The sequence below is a fragment of the Triticum dicoccoides genome, chromosome 4A (assembly GCF_002162155.2).
Source record: "Triticum dicoccoides isolate Atlit2015 ecotype Zavitan chromosome 4A, WEW_v2.0, whole genome shotgun sequence".
In the NCBI taxonomy this organism is placed as follows: Eukaryota; Viridiplantae; Streptophyta; class Magnoliopsida; order Poales; family Poaceae; genus Triticum; species Triticum dicoccoides.
In genome coordinates this window covers 621,369,428-621,394,142 of record NC_041386.1, presented here as the reverse complement: position 1 = coordinate 621,394,142, position 24,715 = coordinate 621,369,428, and the positions used below count along the sequence as shown (strand labels likewise).

The following is a 24,715-nucleotide window of genomic DNA, read 5'->3' as shown; positions in this document are numbered from 1 at the left end:
TATGATGTTAATCATAGAATTGCATCTCCTTATCACCCTCAGTCTAGTGGTCAAGTAGAGTTGAGCAATAGAGAGCTCAAATTAATTTTGCAAAAGACTGTTAATAGGTCTAGAAAGAATTGGTCCAAGAAACTTGATGATGCATTATGGGCTTATAGAACTGCATACAAAAATCCTATGGGTATGTCTCCGTATAAAATGGTTTATGGAAAAGCATGTCACTTACCTCTCGAACTAGAACATAAGGCGTATTGGGCTATTAAAGAGCTCAACTATGATTTTAAACTTGCCGGTGAGAAGAGGTTATTTGATATTAGCTCACTTGATGAATGGAGAACCCAAGCTTATGAAAATGCCAAGTTGTTTAAGGAAAGAGTTAAAAGATGGCATGACAAAAGGATAAAAAGCGTGAGTTTAATGTAGGTGATTATGTATTGCTATACAACTCTCGTTTAAGATTTTTTGCAGGAAAACTTCTCTCTAAATGGGAAGGCCCCTATGTTATCGAAGAGGTCTATCGTTCCGGTGCCATAAAAATCAACAACTTCGAGGGAACAAATCCGAAGGTAGTAAACGGTCAAAGAATCAAACATTATATCTCAGGTAATCCAATAAATGTTGAAACCAATATTATCGAAACCGTAACCCCGGAGGAATACATAAGGGACACTTTCTGGAACGTTTCAGACTCCGAAAAGGAATAGGTATGTGGTACGGTAAGTAAACCGACTCCAAAACAATTTTTAAGGCAAAATTTCTCCGTTTTAGAATATTTAGAAAAATAGAAAAATAAGTAGCAGTCCGGGAAGGACACGAGGGTGGTGGGCGCGCCCCCCTACCTCGTGAGCACCTCGTGTGCCTTCCAGACTCCGTTTTCTTGCAGGATACGTATTTTGGTCGGTAAAAATTCATTATATAACCTCCCGAAGGTTTTGACTCCCGTATCACGCAAATATCCTCTGTTTTTGTTTCGAGCTATTTTCTGTCGGGGTTTTCCAGGCTAGGCATCATGTCGTCTCCCTCCTCCAACAATGGTGACAACGATGCTTGGCTAATGAAGATAGATCTGAAGAGGGAAGAACCCACGAGGGTCAACAAGGATGAAAGGATCAAGAAGGCCACGGAGGATCAAGCTCCAGCAGCAAAAGACATCCTTCAAATTGATCATAACCTTCTTACCCCAACTGAGATCGAAGCTTTCAAGATGATTGAGTTAGCTCGTATACAAAACAAGTATCTCACACAAGAAAATATTTTGTTGAAGGAGCATATTGTCGCACTCAAGGACATCATTCGCAAGCTTGAGGACCTCTTACGCTCGATGTGCGATTATCCGTTACCTCCACCTTCTTCACCAACCAAGGAGACATAATCACATGGGTATGGGCACTCCCCTTGGCAACTGCCAAGCTTGGGGGAGGTGCCCCGGTATCGTATCCCAATCACAACACCTATATTTACCATTTTTCTTAGTTCGATCCTATTAGTAGTATCTTGATCTAGTAGAATAAAGTTTATGGCATGATCTAGTTTTGAGTTTTGCTTTATGATCTCTCTTTGTAATCGAGTCCGTGAGCTATATATAATAAAAATTACTGTTGAGTTAAGGGCTTGATTATTTTGCCATGATCTTGGGTGAATAAAAGAAAATAGAAAAAGAATAAAAAGAAACAAAGAGTTCATATTGATCTTATTGAGAGTAATGACTTCACATAGAAAGAGTATGATGATTAAAAGTTGTTGGGAATTGGCAGACATAGCTTTGGTCATTGTTGCAATTAATAGGAAGTGATAAGGAAAGAGAGGTTTTCATGTATAGATATATTATCATTGACATCTTTTATGATTGGGAGCACTCATTAAAATATGACATGCTAAAGGGTTGATGTTGGACAAGGAAGACACCGTAATGAGTTATGTCTTTCTTATATCTGAGATAAAGTATGTTGTCATGGATCCTCTAACTTGTTGAGCTTGCCTTTCCCCCTCATGCTAGCCAAATTCTCAGCACTAAGTAGAAATACTACTTGTGCTTCCAAATCCCTAAACCACTTTTGCCATGAGAGTCCACCATATCTACCTATGGATTGAGTAAGATCCTTCAAGTAAGTTGTCACCGGTGCAAAGCAATAAAAATTGCTCTAAACATGTATGATTGATTGGTGTGGGAGAAATAAGCTTTATACGATCTTGTGATGTGGAAGTAATAAAAGCGACGGACTGCATAATAAAGGTTCATATCACAAGGGGCAATATAAAGTGACGTTCTTTCGCATTGAGATTTTATGCATCCAACCATAAAAGCGCATGGCAACCTCTGCTTCCCTCTGGGAAAGGGCATATCCTTTATTATTATCTTCTACCTTATGCAAGATTCATGGTGATCTTCACCTTTTCTTTTTCATTTTATCCTTTGGCAAGCTCAGCATGTTGGAAAGAACATGATATATATATCTAATTGGATGTAGGGGAGCATGAACCATTATTGTTGACATTACCCTTGAGGTAAAAGGTTGTGGGGCAAAACTATAAGCCCCTATCTTTCTCTGTGTCCGATTAAAACTCCGTAACCACAAGTATTGCGTGAGTGTTAGCAATTATGGAGGACTAAATGATAGTTGAGTATGTGGACTTGCTTTTTTAGCTCTGACATAGACTCTTTCCGATGTTATGATAAATTGCAATTGCTTCAATGACTGAGATTATAGTTTGTCGGAGCCCAATAAGGTTTATGATTTATACTTTTGCATTGTGAATAGATCATCACTTGAACATAAGTAATCATATGACAAAATCTATATATGTTGCTGTTATGAGAATAATCATGATGCCTTCATGTCCGTATTTTATTTTTATCGACGCCTCTACCTCTAAACATGAGGACATATTTATTGCTATCGGCTTTTCACTTGAGGACAAGCGAGGTCTAAGCTTGGGGGACTTGATACGTCCATTTTGCATCATGCTTTTATATCGATATTTATTGCATTATGGACTGTTATTTCACTTTATGTCACAATACTTATAGCTATTCTCTCTTGTTTTACAAGGTTTACATAAGGAGGGAGAATGCCGACAGCTGGAATTCTGGGCTGGAAAAGGAGCAAATATTAGAGATCTATTCCGCGCAACTCCAAAAGTCCTAAAACTCCACGGAACATCTTAAAAAAATAAAGAAAAATCCTCGCCAAAGATGAAGGCCAGGGGGCCCACACCCTGCTCACGACGATGGGGGGCGCCCCCCCTAGGGCGCGCCCCCCTACCTCATGGGCCCCCTGGTGGCTCTTTGATGTCCATCTTCTCCTACATGAAGTCTTTCGATGAGAAAAAAATAAGAAGGAACTTTTCGGGACGAGACTCCGCCGCCACGAAGCGGAACCTTGGCGGATCCAATCTAGAGCTCCGGCAGAGCTGTTCTGCTGGGGATACTTCCCTCTGGGAGGGGGAAATCATCACCATCATCATCACCAACGCTCCTCTCATCGGGAGAGGGCAATCTCCATCAACATCTTCACCAGCACCATCTCATCTCCAAACCCTAGTTCATCTCTTGTATCCAATTCTTGTCTCAAAGTCCGGGATTGGTGCTAGTAGGTTGCTAGTAGTGTTGATTACTCCTTGTAGTTGATGCTAGTTGGTTTATTTGGTGGAAGATTATATGTTCAGATCCTATATGCATATTATTACCCCTCTGATTATGAACATGAATATGCTTTGTGAGTAATTACGTTTGTTCCTGAGGACAAGGGAGAAGTCTTGCTATTAGTAGTCATGTGAATTTGGTATTCGTTTGATATTTTGATAAGATGTATGTTGTCTAGCCTCTAGTGGTGTTATGTGAACGTCGACTACATAACACTTCACCATTATTTGGGCCTAGAGGAAGGCATTGAGAAGTAATAAGTAGATGATGGGTTGCTAGAGTGACAGAAGCTTAAACCCTAGTTTATGCGTTGCTTCGTAAGGGGCTGATTTGGATCCACATGTTTCATGCTATGGTTAGGTTTACCTTAATACTTTTGTTGTAGTTGCGGATGCTTGCAATAGAGGTTAATCATAAGTGGGATGCTTGTTCAAGTAAGAACAGCACCCAAGCACTGGTTCACCCACATATCAAATTATCAAAGTATCGAACGCGAATCATATGAACGTGATGAAAACTAGCTTGACGATATTCTCATGTGTCCTCGGGAGCGCTTTCCCTATTATAAGAGTTTGTTCCGGCTTGTCCTTTGCTACAAAAGGATTGGGCCACCTCACTGCACTTTATTTACTTTTGTTACTTGTTGCTCGTTACAATCTATCTTATCACAAAACTATCTGTTACCACTTATTTCAGTACTTGCAGAGAATACCTTGCTGAAAACCGCTTATCATTTCCTTCTGCTCCTCGTTGGGTTCGACACTCTTACTTATCGAAAGGACTACGATAGATCCCCTATACTTGTGGGTCATCAGCGGAGACCCGGCCCCAGTCTGGTCGCCTGGCGCGCGGTCCTCTAGTGTCGCGCGGTCGGCCGCCGCCACGTCGCTGTCGCCAGGTGACGCGTGATCCGAGGCAGATGCGGCAGCAGATTGGGAGACAAGATCCACCTGGGAGTCCGTGGGAGGGATTTTCTGCGCAGAATCGGTACCTGCATCCAGATTAGTTCGAGAAACAGATGCACCATAGTTCATGTCGTCATGTGGAAATAAAAGTATGGCATGTTCAGCGATGCGAGGTGGTATTGGAGAGGGTTGTGCATTGGCAAAAGGAAAAATTTGTTCATCAAAGGTAACATCTCGTGATATATATATATATATATATATATATATATATACGAGCGGTAGGTACATGAAGACATTTATAGCCTTTGTGACGAATACTGTACCCGACAAACACACACTGTTGGGATCTAAACGCAAGTTTCTGAGTGTTATACGGGCGCAAGTTAGGCCAACATGCACACCCAAACGTGCGAAGAGATACGTAGTCAGGCTTGGTGGAGAACAATTTTTCCATGGGACTCATATTGCCAATGACACGGCTGGGTAGACGGTTGATAAGGTAGCATGCAGACAAGTACGCCTCGTCCCAAAAATGGAGGGGCATAGACGCATGCGATAATAAGGAGAGACCCATGTCAACAATGTGACGGTGTTTCCTTTCGGCCGAGCCATTCTGTTGGTGTGTGTGTGGACAGGAGACGTGGTGAGCAATGCCAAGCTTCCGAAGGAATGTGTTGCTAAGTTTTTCGTATTCCCCACCCCAGTCTGATTGAACACACAGGATTTTACGAGATAGGAGGCGTTCAACATGGGAAAGAAAATCACGAAAGACATCAAACACATCACACTTTCGTTTGAGAAGAAACACTCAAAGGAGGTTTTGGCAAGTTCCCACACATCCAAAAAAATAAGTTCCAAAGGAAACGAAGAAACACTCGAAGATCTAGTGAAAGGTAGCTGGCGTGCTTTGCCTTGTTGACAAGCATTACACACATGGGTCAAGGCCCGACTTGACGATGCTAGTTTATTGGACGCCAAAACATGCTGAACGACTTGCGTGGATGGATGACCGAGCCTAGCATGCCAATCTTCAGCAGAGAGCCTAACTGAAGACAGGGCATGAGAACGTGAGGGCCGAATGGGATAGAGCCCATTTTCACATCTGCCTTGAAGAAGAACCCTCTTGGTTGTCAAATCCTTCATAAGAAAATGAGTAGGATAATATTTTAGATAAGCATGATTGTCAGTGGCAAGGCGATTAACAGAGAGGAGGTTCTTATCGGCATTGGGAACATGTAGTATGTTGTGAAGTTTGAGGTTGGCAGAGGGAGTAGGAAGGAGAGCATGACCACGATGAGCTATGTGCAAACCTGATCCATCGGCAGTGTGGATGCGGTCCCTTCCAGGATACTTCTCCCTCATGGTGAGGCGGTCCAAGTCCGACGTGATGTGGTCGGTGGCCCCCGTGTCGGTGAACCAGGTTGGGTCGCCAAGGATGGATGGCGGTGACGCGGCTGCTAGACCCGCCATCTTGGAGTGTTGGGGTTGGAAGGCGTGGTTGTAGCGTTGAGCACACTCCCAGGCATAGTGTCCAGGGCCCCGACAGAGTTGGCACTGCAGACGTGCATCCCCGCTACCATCGTGGCCACCGCGGTCACCACCATGGTTGCCATTCCCATTCTGGCGATTGCCACCACCACCGCCGCGGTCACCGTGATACCCGCCGCGGTTGTTGTTGTTGTAGTCACCGCGATTACCGGGGTTGCCACGACCCTTGCCGCGGTTGTGGGTGTTGCCGTTGTTATCGCGGGCGACATAGTTGACGGAGGAGCCGCCCGTGTGGAGTTGGAGACGAGTCGCGTGATACTCACGGCGGCGCTCGAAGGAGATGGCATGGGAGTAGAGTTCACCCAGCGTCATGACATCGATGCGGGTCGTGATAGCCGTGATGAGGGGCTCGTAGTCGCTGTCGAGTCCGGTGATGAAGGCGGTGATGATGTCCTCCTCGCGCATGGGACGGCCCGCAGCAGCGAGCTGATCAGCGTTGGAGCGGATCTTGGCGAAGTAGTCGACCATGGATAGGTTGCCCTTGCGGAAGTTCATCATGTCCATCTTGATCTGCACCACGCTGGCGCGGCAGTGCGTGACGTACATCTCCTCGAGGTGCGCCCAGATGGCGCGTGAGGTGTCGAAGAGGTGGACCTGCTGAAGCACATCGTCGGTGAGCGAGGCAAGCAGGTAGCTCAGGATGATCTGATCCTGACGGAACCAGGTAGCATACTCCGGATTGGGAGCGCGCTCCCCCTTGTCATCAGCCGGGAGGAGGCGAGCAGGAGTAGGGGTGGTGCCGTCAACATAGCTAGTGACACCGGCGATGCGAAGGGGAGGAAGGATCTGGGCTTTCCAGAGAAGATAGTTGGAGGAGGTGAGCTTGGCGGTAATGAGGCTAGCAGAGGGTTGGGGAACAGCGGAAGAGGACGGCGCCGCGAGACCAGACGGCATGGGCAGAGAGGCAAGAGTCGAGGAGGTCATGGCGGCGGAGGAAGGAGAACCCATCGAGCAGTTATGCGAGATGGCCTGATACCATGTGAAACGAGAGGAAAGTAGATTGGATCGACACACCTAGGACGGTGGTCTCGGGATCATTATATAGGGCGCCTCTAGGGCTGCCGCTAGGGTTTACAGAGGATAAGTACAGGTTGTTATACAAGATAACTACACCCCTAGATACTAGCCATATCTGATAACTATACAGTTTAACACGGTCTTGGATCATCATCGTTTTCGTCGATCCGACGCTGTTGACTTTATTTTCTCTCTTCTTTCTCTTTTGTTTCTTTTGGGCATGCTTGTGCTGTTTGCCCCAGCATTGGACTCTTTGTTGTATCGGGCGGTTGCTATATCAATATAGCGGGGCAAAAGCCTTTTTCTCAAACGGCTGCCAGCAAGGCTGATTAGAGCATCAACATTGCTTGCCAGCACCGACAATCATGAATTCTTCTTGGTCATTTTGCATCACAAAAACACCAACCTTCATTGTCGCAACACAACTGCATCTACTACTATTACTTCACCTCGAAACCGCCTTACAATATACATCTCAAGGTATTAAGTTTAATAAAAATAGAGCAACGTAATAAACAAGATGACATAATATATACAGAAAGAAACCTATCAATAAGATTAATCCTTGTTGTTTTATCCTTAGTGGCAATAATTCAACATGTTTCTTGATCTTTTTATCACCGAAACAGAAACCGCAAGATTGAATCAACTACTATGCACCACTCCCTCTAAAGAATTACCCATCCATCTTAGCCAGACAAAACAAATAACTCAGAGAGCATACGCAACTACTTAATTTTATAGAAAAATAATTTCAAAAGATTCAATTATATTCAGTGAACAATCTGATCATTATCCACAATTCATCCGATCCCAACAAATACACCATAAGAATAACATCAGATTGATCTTGGAAGATAACATGGCATTGAAGATCTAAGAAAGAGAGAGTGAAAGCCATCTAGCTACTACTATGGTCCCATAGATCCTAAATGACCAACTCACACATCATCATGGAGACAGCAAGGTTAATGGACATAGCTTCGGCAATGGTCTCCCCTCTGGCAGAGCTCTGGAACATGACTCCAGTTGGCACCTCTTTGGAACAGATGCTTACGAAGGCGGTATTTTTCTCTCGGGTGTCGCACAGATGGTTTCGAGAATTATAGGATTTAGAGGCGGTGGAATTACGTCAAGACGTGGCTTAGGGGGTGCTACTCATGATGGAGTTGTTGGATTTCTCCAAAGAGGAAGGATGATGCAGAACAACCGCAGAAAATATTTCCCTCAGTTAAGAACCAAGGTTTATCGAAGCAGTAGGAGTTACCAAGCTAAGAACTCTAGAAGTAACTGCACAAAAAAAATTACTTGCACCCATCAAAGGCAAGGGCGTCATCAATCCCCTTGTTCTTGCTAGCCACAAGATTAAAAGAAAATAGCGATAGGTAAAGTGGCAAAATGGTAAAAGAAACCAATTGTAGGAACTTTTTTATTAATGAAAGAGAGACCCGGGGGGCATAGGTTCACTAGAGGCAACTCCCTCGAAAGCATGTAGTAGCATGGTAGACAAGTTCTAGTTGGGCAATTAATAGAATAACACAAATTATAACTATGATCTTTCATGGTATAATCTCACATAGGTCTTAAGTCCATGATGAGTAGACAATAGTCTAAATGCATCTACTACTATATATTACTCCACCCCAAAACCACTATCGAGCATTGCATCTCAAAGTATTAAGTTCATAAGAAACAAAGTAACATAATAAGCAAGATGAAATCATGTAGAGAGAAGAAAAACTAGCCACAAGATTGAGCCCATCATTTCATCCTTAGTGGCAACAATAAAAAGACGTCTCTTGCCCCTTTCTGTCACTAGGATATAGAAATCACAGCCAGATTGAACCCACCAAAGCACCTCCCCCAATGAAGATAAATCAAACAAACTTGGCCAGAGTAGGCCAATAGATCAGAGATAAATACTAAGCTATAAAATACGCTATGCCAGATTGAACCAATACAAAATCATAGCTCTTCACCTCGCTCCTAGTACACCTTCTCTTCGTCGAGGTCCTCCGTGTATGTTATTCCATCGTCACATGTAACCTTTAGGCTATCTTTATAATATTTACATTAACGTGGCAATCTCGTGACTTCAGCTATCATGCAGTGACACGCAAGCCACTTAACATTACAACATATAACCATCTCATACATAAACTGATTATTATGACAAAGACTATAACACATCATATGCATACCCTGCAAAACCAACTTAAACGACCTCTAATCGGTTTTAGCAAAAAAATAGTTACGCAGTTAACCGGTTTTAACAAATAATACTAGCTACATACGTCCACAACATAGGTGATAATTCTTGATGCTAGATTTTGTTTTGGGGTGTGTGAAACAAGAGACTTAATTAAAAATCTCTAGCCCCATAGTAAACTTCGTCAAATATGCGTGACCCCGTGGAAGATCATCCATCTTCAGTACCTCTTGTGTACGCGACTGTTCCCTATTCTCGACTATAATGAAGCCCAAGGAACTTTTAGCAGATCGTCGACAGCCAGAGCCGATCGATTGTTAGAACCTTGTAACAAAGCTACACCATACTGTCGATGAACTGAACCGAAGCAACACTCGAGGAAGAATAGCAAGAACATCAACACTCGTATTCACATGTGAAGCTGATCACAACTTGCACCTACTCACATAACTTCTCATGATGCCAGTGTTGGGAAACATAGTAGAAAACAAAAAACGCACCTACACACACCCAAGATCAATATTAAGATGCATAATGGGTTGGGATCACGATCGTTACTACCACCGAGTTGCGGCGGAAGAAGAACGTGTTAGTGTAAATCGTACTTGGTGATGGAAATATGCCCTAGAGGCAATAATAAAATGGTTATTATCATATTTCCTAAATCATGATAAAGGTTTATTATTCATGCTAGAATTATATTGACCGGCTTAAATACATGTGTGAATACATAAACAAATACCGTGTCTCTAGTAAGCCTCTACTAGACTAGCTTGTCGATCAAAGATGGTTAAGGTTTTCTAAACATAGACATGTGTTGTCATTTGATAACTAGATCACATCATTAGAAGAATGATGCGATGGACAAGACCCATCCGTTATCTTAGCATATTGATCGTTCAGTTTATTGCTATTGCTTTCTTCATGTCAAATACTTATTCCTTTGACTATGAGATTATGCAACTCGCAGATACTGGAGGAATACCTTGTGTGCTATCAAACATCACAATGTAACTGAGTGATCATAAAGATGCTCTACAGGTATCTCCGAAGGTGTTTGTTGAGTTGGCATAGATCCAGATTAGGATTTGTCACTCCGAGTATCGGAGAGGTATCTCTGGGCCCTCTCGGTAATACAGATCATAAGCTTGCAAGCAAATGACTAAGGAGTTAATCACAAGGTGATGTATTACAAAACGATTAAAGAGACTTTTCGGTAATGAGATTGAACTAGGTATGAAGAATCGACGATTGAATCTCGGACAAGTAACATACCGATGGACAAAGGGAATTACGTATGTTGTCATAACGGTTCGACCAATAAAGATCTTCGTAGAATATGTAGGAGCCAATATGGACATCCAGGTTCCACTATTGGTTATTGACCGGAGAGGTGTCTCAGTCATGTCTACATAGTTCTCGAACCCGTAGGGTCCGCACGCTTAACGTTCGTTGACAATATAGTGTTATATGAGTTATATGTTTTGGTGATCGAATGTTGTTCGGAGTCCCGGATGAGATCACAAACATGACAAGGAGTATCAAAATGTTCGAGAGGTAAATATTGATATATAGGACGATGGTATTTGGACACCGGAAGTGTTTCGAGACGTACCGGGAAGGGATCGGGTCACCGGAAGGGGTTCCGCCCCCCTCCCCCCACCCGACAAGATATGGGCCTTGTGGGCCAAATGAGGGGACATACCAGCCCACAAGGGGGCTGGTGCACCCCCTCTCTTTTTTGGCTAGCCCTAGGGAAGAAAAAGGGGGAGGGCTAGCCCCTCCTGCCTTTCCCTCTCATGGGAGGAAGGAAAGGGGGGCGCCACCCTCCCCAGCCTTTCCCCGCGAAGGGGGGGGGCGCGGCTTGGGAGGGTCCCCAAGTAGGATTCCCCTACTTGGGTGCCTCCATTGGCTGCTCCTCCCTCCCACAAAGGAGGTGATATATATGTGGGAGGGGGGCGTCTAGCACACACCAGATCAATTGTTAGCCGTGTGCGGCACCCCCCTCCGTCGTTTACACTCCCGGTCATATTTTCGTAGTGCTTAGGCAAATCCCTACGAAGATCATTTCACCATCACTATCACCATGTTGTTGTGCTGACGGAACTCATCTACTACCTCGACGTCTTGCTGGATCAAGAAGGCGAGGAACGTCACCGAGCTGAACGTGTGCAGAACACGGAGGTGCCGTGCATTCGGTACTTGATCGGTTGAAGCACAAAGAAGTTCGACTACATCAACCGCGTTGTGAAACGCTTCCGCTTACGGTCTATGAGGGCACGTAGACACACACTCTCCCTCTCGTTGCTATGCATCTCCATGGATAGATCATTGTGTGTGCGTAGATTTTTTTGTTTTCCATGCAAGGATTCCCAACAGTGGCAACATGAGCCAGGTCTATGCGTACATGATATGCACGAGTAGAACACAATGAGTTGTGGGCAGTGATAGTCATATACTGCTTACCACCAACGTCTTATTTTGATTCGGCGGCATTGTTGGATGAAGCAGCCCGAACCAACTTTCCATGTCCACGCACATGAGACCGGTTCCACCGACTAACAAGCAACTAGTTTTGCATAAAGGTGGCTGATACGTCTCCAACGTATCTATAATTTTTTATAGTTCCATGCCATTATATTATCTGTTTTGGATGTTTTATATGCATTAATATGCTATTTTATATTATTTTTAGGACTAACCTATTAACCTAGAGCCTAGTGCCAGTTTCTGTTTTTCCCTTGTTTTGAGTTTCGCAGAAAAGGAATACCAAACGGAGTCCAAATGAAATGAAACCTTCACGATGATTTTTCTTGGACCAGAAGACAACCAGGAGACTTGGAGATGAAGTCGGAGGAGCCACGAGGTGGCCACAAGGACAGAAGGCGCGCCCCCACCCTTGTGGTCCCCCGTGACCCTCCTGACCTAATTCTTTCGCCTGTATATTCCCAAATATCCTCAAACCACCAGAGGCATCCACGAAAACACTTTTCCACTGTCGCAACCTTTTGTACCCGTGAGATCCCATGTAGGGACCTTTTCCGGCACCCTGCCGGAGGGGGATTCGATCACGGAGGGATTCTACATCAACTCTATTGCCCTTCCGATGAAGCGTGAGTAGTTTGCCATAGACCTACGGGTCCATAGCTAGTAGCTAGATGGCTTCTTTTATCTCTTTGATTCTCAATACCATGTTCTCCTCGATGTTCTTGGAGATCTATCCAATGTAATATTTTTTTGTGGTGTGTTTGCCGAGATCCGATGAATTGTGGATTTATGATCAGCTTATCTATGAATATTATTTGAATCTTCTCTGAATTCTTTTATGTATGATTTGATATCTTTGTAACTCTGTTCGAACTATCGGTTTGGTTTGGCCAACTAGATTGGTTTTTCTTGCAATGGGAGAAGTGCTTAGCTTTGGGTTCAATCTTGTGGTGTCCTTTCCCAGTGACAGTAGGGGCAGCAAGGCACGTATTGTATTGTTGCCATCGAGGATAAAAAGATGGGGTTTTCATCATATTGCTTGAGTTAATTCCTCTACATCATGTCATCTTACTTAATGCATTACTCCGTTCTTTATAAACTTAATACTCTAGACATGTTGGATAGCGGTCGATGTGTGGAGTAATAGTAGTAGATGCGGAATCGTTTCGGTCTACTTGACACGGACGTGATGCCTATATTCATGATCATTGCCTTAGATATCGTCATAACTTTGCGCTTTTCTATCAATTGCTCGGTAGTAATTTGTTCACCCACCATATTATTTTCAAGGTCTATTTTCAAGCTCAGCCCGTACCTGGCATGTTAAACCGTATATTGTTAGGATAAGATAGCTGTTAGTATCTAGGGTTTGGTATATCTCTTGTAACAACCCTTGATGTATATCCGCACCGCCGCAACCCTAGTTGGCTGAGTCTATATATGAGGAGATGTATTCTACCCACTGCCGTGCTAGTGTTGTGCAGATCAAGCTCGACAAGGCCAACTTCCGCAAGGCCAACCTCTCCATGGTGGATTATTTCGCCAAGATCCGCTCCTACGCCGATCAGCTGGCGGCTGCTGGGTGTCCCATGCAGGACGACAACATCATCACCGCCGTCATCACCAGTATTGACAATGACTATGAGCCCCTCATTACTATTGTCACCACCCGGATCGACGAGATGACTCTGGGGGGCCTCTACTCCAATGCACTCTCCTTCGAGCGTCGCCGTGAGTATCACGCTGCTCGCCTTCATCTTCACGCCGGCGGCTCTTCTGTCAACTATGTCGCCCGCGACAAGAATGGCAACAACAACAACCGCAGTGGCAACCATGGCAATTATCGTGGCAAGGGCCGCGGTAATCAAGGTGACCGCAGTGACTATGGCAACAACAACCGCGGTGGCAATCGTCAGCGAGGTGACTATGGTGGCAACCGCGGCGACTACGGGGGTGGTGCTGACACCCATGTCCAATGCCAACTCTGCCATGGCCCCGGGCACTATGCTTGGGAATGTGGGTAGCGCTATAGTCATGCGTTTCAACCCCAACACTCCAAGATGGCCGGCCTGACAGCTGCTTCTCCACCGTCTATCGTCGGTGACCCGACTTGGTTTACTGACATGGAGGCGTCCGACCACATCACCTCGGATCTGGACCGCCTCATCATAAAGGAGAAGTACCCGGGGCGGGACCGCATCCATACTGCCGATGGCTCAGGTTTGCACATAGGCCCTGTTTGGTTTAGCTTTTATCGACGGATTCCGCTGCCGCGCAGCAGAATCTGAACCAAAGGGCGAACCCAGCAGAATCCGATTTCAGAAATCCGCTGCCAAAATCTGAACTAAAAGCGGAAGCAGCCCAGGACGTGCTTTCCAAAATCTGATTCCGCTGCGGGCCAAAAATCTGAAAAAGCTGTATCAGCTGGTTTGCCAATGACCTACATCTTTTTCACATCAGATTTTCCACAGCTGTTTTCCCACAACAGAGTTTCCACAACTGCTTCTACAAATCCACAGCCGAACCAAACAGGGCCATAGCTCATCGTGGTCATGCAATCCTTCCCACTCCTTCTGCAAACCTCAAACTTCGCAACATCTTACATGTTCCTGATGCCGATAAAAATCTTCTCTCTGTTAATCGTCTTGCCATTCATAATCATGCTTATCTAAAATATTATCCTACTCATTTTTATGAAGGATTTGATTACCAAGAGGGTTCTTCATCAAGGCAGATGTGAAAACGGACTCTACCTGTTCGGCCCTCACCCTTTCGTGCTCTATCTTCGGTTCGGCTCTTTGCTGAAGATTTGCATGCTATGCTCGGCCATCCATCCACACAAGTCGTTCAACATGTTTTGGCATCCAATAAATTGTCCTCTTCTAGTCGGTCTTTGATGCATGTGTGTAATGCTTGTCAACAAGGCAAAGCACATCAGTTACCTTTTCCTAGATCTTCAAGTGTTTCCTCGTTTCCATTAGAACTTGTTTTCTCAGATGTGTGGGGACCTGCCAAGACTTCCTCCAGTGTGTTTCAGTACTATGTTTCATTTATTGATGATTATAGTAAATTTGTGTGGATCTATCTCCTTAAAAGAAAATGTGATGTGTTTGATGTTTTTCGATATTTTCTTGCCCATGTTGAATGCTTACTATCTCGCAAACTCATATGCGTTCAATCTGATTGGGGTGGGGAATACGAGAAACTTAGCAATACCTTTTTTCATCAACTTGGCATCACGCATCACGTATCTTGCCCACACACACACACCAGCAAAATGGTTCCGCCGAGCGGAAACACCGTCACATTGTTGACATGGGTCTTTCTCTCTTATCACATGCGTCTATGCCTTTGCGGTTCTGGGATTAGGCATACCTCTCTGCCTGTTATCTTATTAATCGCCTCCCTGGCCGTGTAATAAGTAACATAAGCCCTATGGAAAAACTATTCCATATACCAAACCCGACTACAATTCCCTTCGCACCTTTGGTTCTGCCTGTTGGCCCAACCTCACGCCATACAACACTCACAAACTCGCTTTCCGATATCAACAATGTGTGTTTGTTGGCTATAGTATTCGTCGCAAGGAATACAAGTGTCTACACTTGCCCACAGCCCGGGTTTATATTTCACGTGAAGTAGTTTTTGATGAGACTATTTTTCCGTTTGCCACTGCCCAAACTACTCCGGTTCCACCTCACGTTGCAGAAAATGCCATTCTCCTAATTCCGCATGATCACTTGAGTTATGGCAAATCTATTTCGCGCACTAATGTGGATGCAGGATCCTCGTCGCCACAGAAAATCCCAGCTGCGGGATCCCAGGCGGATCTGGGCGCTGGATCCGGAGCAGATCCTCCCTCAAATCACGCGCCCTCAAGCGACAGCGACGCGCCCTCCCGTGCACCTGGCGACAGCGACCGGGGCGAGCCCACATCTCCAGTGGGCCACGTGGCGTCTGCGGAGGGGCATCCCGCCTCCTCGCCAGCGTCTCCTGTCCCCCATGCACGCGCGTCCTCCGACCCGGCAGGACCCGCCTCTGGGCTGTCTCCTTGGTCGTGGTAGGACCCGCGGATGGGCTAGCCCGCGTGGCCTCTGCAGGGCGGGGACCTGCTGTGTGGTCGCCGCTGATTCCACCTGCGCTTCGGGATCCGAGAAGGATCTGTCGGCCGCTGTTGCGACAGACCGCGAGGCGGGATCCCAAGCGGATTCTCCCGCCCGTACGGCTGCATGCGCCCCCTCCAGATCGTCTATGTCATCTGGATCCGCTGCTCCAGTGCATGCAATGGTGATGCGCACCCGCGACAACACTCGCACTCTTCTGCAGCGCAAAGATGGCACAATCACATACGACCCATCTCGCCGTGCTTTTCTGGCGACCCAGGAGCCTACTGATCATCGTGAGGCGGTGACATCTCCGGAGTGGCGTCGTGCCATGCAACTTGAGCTTGATGCACTACATCGGAATGGTACTTGGACTCTAGTTCCTCCTCCATTTCGTGTTAATGTTATTGACTGCAAATGGGTTTTCAAGCTCAAGCATAAATCAGATGGCTCGGTGGATCTTCATAAGGCGTGTCTTGTCGCAAAAGGGTTCAAACAACGGTATGGTTTGGACTATGATGGTTCGTTCTGTCCGGTTGTCAAGCCTATGACGGTTCGACTGGTTCTATCCATTGCAGTCTCTCATGGTTGGTGTTTGCGTCAATTGGATGTTCAAAATGCATTCCTTCATGGCATTCTCCAAGAGGAAGTATACATGTGGCAACCCCCTGGTTTTGTTGATCCTTCTGCTCCTCAACACCTATGCAAACTTCACAAGGCTATTTATGGTCTCAAACAGGCTCCTCGAGCGTGGTATTCTCGGTTGAGTTCTCGGCTGTAGCAACTTGGTTTTTCAGCATCAAAGGCGAACACCTCACTTTTTGTTTTCAATCGTGCTGGCGTCACTATATTCATTCTTGTATATGTGGACGACATCATTGTGGCAAGCTCCTCCCCGGTTGCAACTACCAAGCTGCTCACTGACCTTCAGGTCTCCTTTGCCCTTAAAGATCTTGGCCCGTTGCACTATTTTCTTGGTGTCCATGTGCAGTCTTCGCCAGGTGGAATCATTCTGTCTCAACAGAAGTATATTGGCGATATCCTGCTTCACGCCAACATGGGAAACTGCAAGATATCCACTACACCTATGTCTTCAAGTGAGAAACTAGACAAAGGCAGTGGAACACCTCTCTCTCTCTCGAAGACTGCACAAAATATCGTAGTTTGGTTGAAACTCTTCAAATATTTGACACTCACGAGGCCGGACATCTCATTTGCAGTCAATCGTGTCTGTCAGTTCCTTCATGCTCCAACAACCACGCATTTCTCGGCTGCCAAGAGGATCTTGAGATACTTGAAGTACACTAGTACCATGGGACTTTCTATCAAGAAGTCTCCTTCGATGTTGCCGAGTTGTTTCTCCGATGCAGATTGGGCAGGGTGCGGTGATGATCGTCGATCTACAGGAGGCTTTGCTGTTTTTCTTGGTCCGAATCTCGTATCTTGGAGTTCAAGAAAGCAAGCTACGGTCTCACGGTCAAGCACGGAGTCTAAGTACAAGGCTCTTGCAAATGGAACGGCAGAGTTAATCTGGATACAGTCAGTCCTTGGCGAGCTTGGTCTTTTCTTGCCACGCGCTCCTGTTCTGTGGTGTTTCATGCCACCTATCTACCTGCAAATCCGGTGTTTCATGCCAGAACAAAGCATATAGAAGTGGACTTTCATTTTGTTCGAGAACGCGTTGCTGCCAAGGCACTTGATGTTCGGTTTATATCCTCCAAGGAACAAGTGGCTGACATTTTTACAAAGCCGCTAGCCAAGAGTTCATTTGTTTCAAATCGGTACAATCTGAATCTTCTTGTAGGTAGTTCTGATTGAGAGGGAATGTTAAACCGTATATTCTTAGGATAAGATAGTTGTTAGTATCTAGGATTTAGTATATCTCTTGTAACAACCCTTGATGTATATCCGACACCGCCACAGCCCTAGTTGGCTGAGTATATATATGAGCTCTAGTTTAGGCTGTTGTTCCTGGTGAGCCAATCTAATCTACATCTCCTAGTTTCACATGGCCCAGACTGGAGAATAATCAGGTTGAGGGGTAAGTGTGAAGATCTAACATGTGCGACATGTGAATGTACAATTATTTAGATCTAATGGCTGCGATCCACTATAATCTACAAACCTGAGAATTGGAAAAAAAAATTGCGAATTTGTAGCACATTTTTTTATTGTATTATGATTTTAGGATATAATATGTATGTATAATTCATCTTATTTATGCCATCGTTAGCAAAGTATCCTTTTATCACTAGAATCCAATTAGGAGCACCCAATGGGATATGTACAATTTTTTTAAGCATGGTTAGTACAATTAAAGTACCATATATATTAGCGTTAATGTTTCTAATACCTGTTATATATTTTTATTTATATTAAGAAGTAAACTTGCAGTCTTGTTTTAAATATCTAATTCAATGTATATGATTTTAGGGACTTAGTATTAATCGGTGTTATGTTCATGTATATATGTACTCGTGCAACAGTCGCTCACTATCGTCGTTCCCTTTCATTTGACAAAGCTGAGGTTATTTGTCGCGGTGGAGGAAGAGCAGATGAACCAACCGAGCTGCACTTCGTGATGGATTCGAGCATGTTGGAAACAATGTGGTGCGCAATGATGCTGAGGGGTGCGGGGGTAAAGGGAGGAGGTGATTCTGGGCGGCGGCGCATTGCAGCCCGAACATGCTTTGCCCAAAAATTATCGTTGACACCATTCATGGGCATATGTTTGGGTTGAAGCCAATCCAATGACATGCCGACGCTAGCCCAGTTTTCCACCTCAATTTGACGCAAGACGAGAGCAAGCGCTGGGTGCATCAATATTTTTGGCACAACCATGATTTGGCGTGGCCAACATAGGAAGAATCCCAATGAGCCCGTTGAGATAGCCGCCGATAACACTGGAGCGCGCGACTGAGACAGCCGCCGCAGTTGGTGTAGCTTGGTTGGGGATGGACAGGCAGATTTGGAAATTGATGTGTTGCGGCATCATGCGTGTTGCAATGGTTGGTACATTGTGCGGGTGGCCAACGCATTAGACGGCCGACGTTAACTTTTTCCGTCGCCGATTTTCTCCTCGTGTCAGCCAACTGACATTTGGCGCGTGCCTTTGCGGCCTTGTACAGTGATGGGTGCTTACCCACTCGTGCTTGAGGAGAGACATCTCAATATAATTTTCGAATACGACATGTGCATATAAGTTTTTCATTTTTCTTGAGGCACCTGCGTTGTACTTGTGTGGAGGTGGGGTAACAAAGGAAGTAACCGCGTCCGTGTGTCAGAAAAGAAAACCGGGAAGAATATTTCCAAAGTTGGCTGCACCCATCGCCTCGCCGATGCTCTAGCTCTGCAGCCGGGGTTCGTCGATGAAGAAGCACGCTGCGGCGGCCGGGTTGGTGGCGGTGGCGGTGGCGGTGGTCCTGTCCGCTGCCGCCGCTGCTGTGGCCAAGTCGGCAGCGTGGACGCCGGCGCTTCTGCTCCAACGCACGGTGCCGCTGCCGGCATCGTCCCTGGAGACGCTCCAGAACCTGGACAAGGAGCGGTTCTCAAGGCCGAGGGGCGTGCCGGACTTCGACTTGGAGGGCCTGCCCGGGTAAGCCTCTCCTCTGCTCTGCCTTTTCTTGTTCCGTGTCTCAAATTTGTGGATCTAAGTTCACTCGCCGGCGGCCCAGCAAAATCACTGGCAACCCTCACTTTTATTGATGCTGATGCGCCTGAAATCCTTGGTTGGAATTGGATGCCATGCTTCTAGAGATTTCAACCATCACTCGAGGAGCTTAATTTACCAGCGCCCGCTCGACAATGAGATAGTTCATCGCCGCAGTCACGTCCCGGGAAGTCGGTCTACTATTTGTCTGAAGATGAGTGCTATCAGTATGATGTTCTGCTAGTAGTATGTACCCAGCTCTAGTTCTGCTAGAAGAAGAAATGTTTCTGCTCTAGTTCAAGATCACCACTGCCAGCTGGTGTGTTTGCAAGAAACGAAACTAGGCACGCACTGCACTATTAAGAATCCAATCATCTCTGAAACTATGGGTAGTAGATTTGTGGACAATGTTGCTTTCCTGCCGGCTGATTGCTGGTTCTGCCGACTACTTCAAAATCTCGAAGCTTTGCTCTGACTGACTAAACTTCCAAACAACTCCGCCTGGATTTTAGTTGCTTTTCTCACTTTGCTGTGCCTTACTTGCTGACTTCTTCAACCTGATCAGCCGAGCAAGTGAAAAAAGCAACCAAAATCTGAACGTGAGGATGCTCAGAAGCTTTCGCTCAGTCATTGGTGATCTGAACTTCCTCTAATTGGTCGCTGTTTTATGTGGTCGAATGAGAGAACCGACATCACTGAAGAATGACAACACAAATTCCCCGATTACCTAAATCTCTGACCACATCCTTTTCCTGCATAAAGGAAACAGAGTGGTCACTGACCATAACGACCAAGTTGTTGTCCTTCGGGAACATTTTTGACTCTCTGATAGGGAAGAAAGAAAGATCTGGATAGGCTTTAAATTGGGACTACTTGAATATACATTCTGCTAATTTGAGCCACCTGGATCAGCCCTTGCAAACTAGGCCCTGAACTCAAAACATCATACCCAACAGCCAGAGTGCCTTTTTGAGAGGAAGAAGCATATTTCCTCCGTTTCAAAATATAAAACCTTTTAGAGATTTCAGTATAGACTTCATACGGAGCAAAATGAGTGAATCTAAACTGTAAAATATGTCTATATACGTCTGTATGTAGTCCGCATTGAAATCCCTAAAAGGGCTTATACTTAGAAACGGAAGGAGTAATGGATAATTTCCTCTATCTGGAGAGCTTTGTTTTTTGCGGGTCTCTCTATCTGAAGATCTTAATTCAAAGCCTACATAGAGCGAAGAAGCATTCAATCTTTCTTGTTGGATGTGCTTCAGCAGTTGGGATTCAGCCAACAATTTCATATCCATATCTCTTGCCTCGGCGTCGTCCCAAATTCTGCTCAATGGGGAACAAATACGAGTGAGATTTATCACAAACAACCACTTAGGTAGTTCTGTGTTTGATAATGTAGCTGACATACTGTAGAATAGTGTCGTGTGCTCAGCTCGTGAATTCAACTTGTAATTTGTACAGACCTGTTTCATTTGATCAGTGCAGTGGTATGCAGGAAGTTGTGGCATCACAGGGGGATTGCTCAGTGGCTTTTGTGTGGATTTTTCTCTGAATTAGTTGGGACTGTTAGTGTTTCCTGTCGTTATGTAGACAGTCTGCATTGCTCACATATGGTCTAATCGCCCATGGGAAAACAGAGATTTTGTCCATCCAAAAGAATATTGCAATCTGAACCAACATGGTTTCTCTGTATCCCAAAACTAGCTTGATGCCTTGCCTGTGTAGCTGGCGTGGTCTCATCACCAAGATCTTTACCATTGAACTAGTAAGCTTTTATACCCATGTGATCCAAGCCACTAGACAACCATTTCCATTTCTGTTGTTCTGTCTGCACGCCGAACACAAAATAAACTATTCTTTCGCCCTTCGAATGTCTCTTTGCTCTTCAGTTATGGTTTACCACTGTGTTGTGATCGATCAACTTCCTCTTATGACATTATAATGTTGTCATTGTATCTAAATTCTAAAGTTTGAACTTGCACGCTCTACTATACCTTCATGACTTTGGGCAACCCATCAAAACGGTATTCCATGCAATTTGACACCGGTAGTGACATCACATGGGTTACTTGCACCATGATGTCAGATCGCATCTATGTAAGGCGTCCATTCTCCAATTTCTAATCGATCTGACAGGAAAATGCATCTAGTTTCAGACTGTTTTCTCTACCTTGCGATGTAATCTTGTTTTACCATTTTACTTCTCTCAGAACACTTTGGAGGTGTACAACCCCAACAATTCTTCAACGTCGACCAACATATCATGCTCTGATGACATGTGTAAACATGCTGTCCAATCAAAGAATTCGATATGTCAAGCCGCGGGCACTACAAACAATCAATGTGGTTACTGGCAGGCGTGTGCCGATGGAACTACCACGGGAGGTTACTACGTGTCTGATATAATGCATTTCGACAATGTCATGGGAAACGGAAGTGAGGGAGCTGCCGGCTCTTCTGCCACTGTCGTTTTTGGGTAGAGTTATTTTTTCAGTCATGTATCTTGTAAATTCCCTGTGAGCTAATGTGTGATAAGAAACTTGTTACTACTAATTATCAACTTATGATATTTAACTAAGTTTTTTCCACAGATGTAGCAACTCGCAGTCAGGGGCGCTGCAACAAGATGGAATTATGGGGTTTGGAAAGGATGCACCGTCTATTATGTTGCAACTGAGCTCTCAAGGGGTGTCTCCTAAGGCCTTCTCTCATTGTCTGACAAGTTCAGATGATGGTGGTGGAATTCTTGTTCTCAGTGAAGTTGTAGAGCCAGGATTTGTATTTACTCCACTTGTTTCATCACAGTAAGTTCTTTTCCTAGAATTACTTTGATTACATAATTTTCAAGTTCAGAATTTCACATGACTCTGTTTTGTTCGTGTGTTGCACTTTTCCTTCCATGTTTGGTGTTAAGTATGGAGGATAGAAATTGGTGGTGCAGATATAATAACAGATTTGGCCAATCACAACCCCATTGCCATTGGCAAAGTACAATTGTTAGTTAAATTTACTTTAAAAATCTATTATTTTTTAATTCTAAGTTAGAATTTATATGTACAACATTCAGTTTGCAAATATAAAGTGTAGATTTAAGAAAAAAAATCACTTGATATTCCTTTTTACCTAAGGAACTTGTGTTGACCTATGTGATCAGAATGTGGGTTACAGTTTCCAATGGAACCTCCTGAGTCCTTTTATATCGAAAACTTTTCTCGATAAAGTACAGGCCTCGTTACAGCGTGAATATGAAGAGCATTTCTGTCAATGGTCAAAATGTCCCAATTGATTCTTCCTTGTTTGCATCATCAAAGACACAAGGAACATTTGCAGATTCTGGGACATCCTTAGCATACCTTCCAGATGGAGTTTATGATCCAATTATTAACGCGGTGAGTCTTTTGTTGTCAAAGAACCAAGATTTGATAGTCTACACTACTTCAATAATTTTATTGTACTATATGACAGTCGTAATGGTTCATATTTCTTTATATGCAGATAATTAATGCTGCTCCATCATCTATGAATTACAGTGTCATAAAGGGAAATGAATGTTTTATTTGCTGGAAAAGGTTTTTTTATCACTAGGAGATTAATTAGTGTCCGTACTTCAAAATGTTGAATCACTTGACAATTACTTTGGTTGTTTGTTCACAGCAATGTATCTGAATTTCCAATAGTGACACTATTTTTTGAGGGTGGTGTTCCATTGACAGTGGGTCCGGCAAACTACCTCATGCGCAAGGCTGTATCTCACCTTCCAGTAACCTTCTGAAGCTACCTTTTTCTTAATATAATTTCATATCTGGTTAAATTTCTTTTGGGGTGGGGGATTGTCTTAACGTACGGTAAGCAATGTCATATCGTAATTTGCAGGACAACCAAGTCATATTGTGCATTGGTTTTCAAAGTAGCAAGAGGTTCAAGGGTTATGAGCATGCCACTATTCTAGGAGGTTAGTCATCTACCTTTTTCAATAAACCTATCGACTGAATTAGCAAGTTTAAGTTGCACATCTTGCAATAAGATCTAAGACTCCTATTCTGTCATGGTAATAGTAAACACAGTCCACAAGCCAGCCACATTCATGGAAGAGTGATCACGGCTTTAACCCTCAATATTATACTGATGATATTATGCAGATAGGAACACCGGCTAATTCGCCTATGCAAACATTGTCTAACAAGTAAATACATTTGTAAGCATTACCTTATTGTTGAATGAACTAGCAACTAATTATATTTACCAATCATGAGATCTTGAGCACAATATTATTCTTGCTAACTGATTAGCCCCTCTTGTGTCAGATCTTGTCTTACGTGATAGGATATTCACGTATGACTTGGAGAAGATGCGCATGGGTTGGGTAGACTATAACTGTAAGATCAGATTTCTGTACAAAGCAAAATTGCCTTTCTTGATATGCTTCCTCATTTTGACAAAAAAAATTTAATTGTCAGGCTCGCTACTGAATAAGACCACCTTGGTTGTTGCCAGTGAGTCGCTGAGGAGCCACACACCATCATACTGCAGCCTAATGATAGCTATTGGAGTTGCCCTCATAAATAGTAACATCAGTGCACTGCGGCGGGTCGATAGCTACCAGGGGCGCCGTCAGGAAAACTAGCAGAGTCGAGACGTCTCCAAGTTAATTGCCGGTGGAGCATTGAAAGTCACTCGGGAGAGGCAGGGAACGGCCTTATGATAAATCATGCACAACTATCTCGCTGATGAAGTTGTTTTCCTTGTCTAATTGAAGAAGTGAAAAATCTAGCCCTGCTGATGCTTGATACTACGCAGTGTATGTCAGTGGATGCCACTTTTGTATTAACGTTCTGAAGTCTGTATTACGTCTGGTTGATGCCTACTAAACTGATTTTTTTAACGAAAAGGCAGGACCACTGGTTTTCATTGCGCTTAGAAGGAATAAAAGGTTACAAATGGAACGAGAAGTACAAAGAGGGAGATAGCCCAAAGCATCAATCAGGTTCTAAGGGCCAAAATTCATCAACCACTTGTGATTGTTTTATTGCCAGCTTGGAATGAAAGTCGTACATGTACTTATTTGGTGCCGTAGTGCCAACATACATGAGCAGGACAAATTGACCTTTCCAACAATCAGAAAAAAAGGGACCAAGGGAGAAAAGAAAT

The 24,715-nt window shown here is 44.5% G+C and overlaps 1 protein-coding gene across 1 annotated transcript; it reads left to right on the top strand.

Annotated features, from left to right (window-relative positions):
• The first annotated feature begins 19,280 nt into the window (after window positions 1-19,280).
• Window positions 19,281-24,399, top strand: LOC119283861 (aspartic proteinase 39-like). Its single transcript, XM_037563233.1, has 8 exons — window positions 19,281-19,507; window positions 22,159-22,371; window positions 22,794-22,956; window positions 23,063-23,136; window positions 23,222-23,327; window positions 23,441-23,519; window positions 23,872-23,943; window positions 24,025-24,399. The coding sequence occupies exons 1-8, from the start codon at window positions 19,281-19,283 to the stop codon at window positions 24,189-24,191; spliced, it is 1,101 nt and encodes a 366-aa protein (XP_037419130.1). The 3' UTR covers window positions 24,192-24,399.
• Window positions 24,400-24,715: the final 316 nt, after the last annotated feature.

Bases quoted from the DNA above. Each gene is read 5' to 3' on its own strand.
- LOC119283861 (XM_037563233.1), top strand. From the start codon at position 19,281: ATGAAGAAGCACGCTGCGGCGGCCGGGTTGGTGGCGGTGGCGGTGGCG. The intron at 22,372-22,793 runs GTAAGTTCTTTT...GATAAAGTACAG, and splicing joins ACTCCACTTGTTTCATCACA to GCCTCGTTACAGCGTGAATA. The intron at 23,137-23,221 runs GTTTTTTTATCA...GTTTGTTCACAG, and splicing joins TGTTTTATTTGCTGGAAAAG to CAATGTATCTGAATTTCCAA.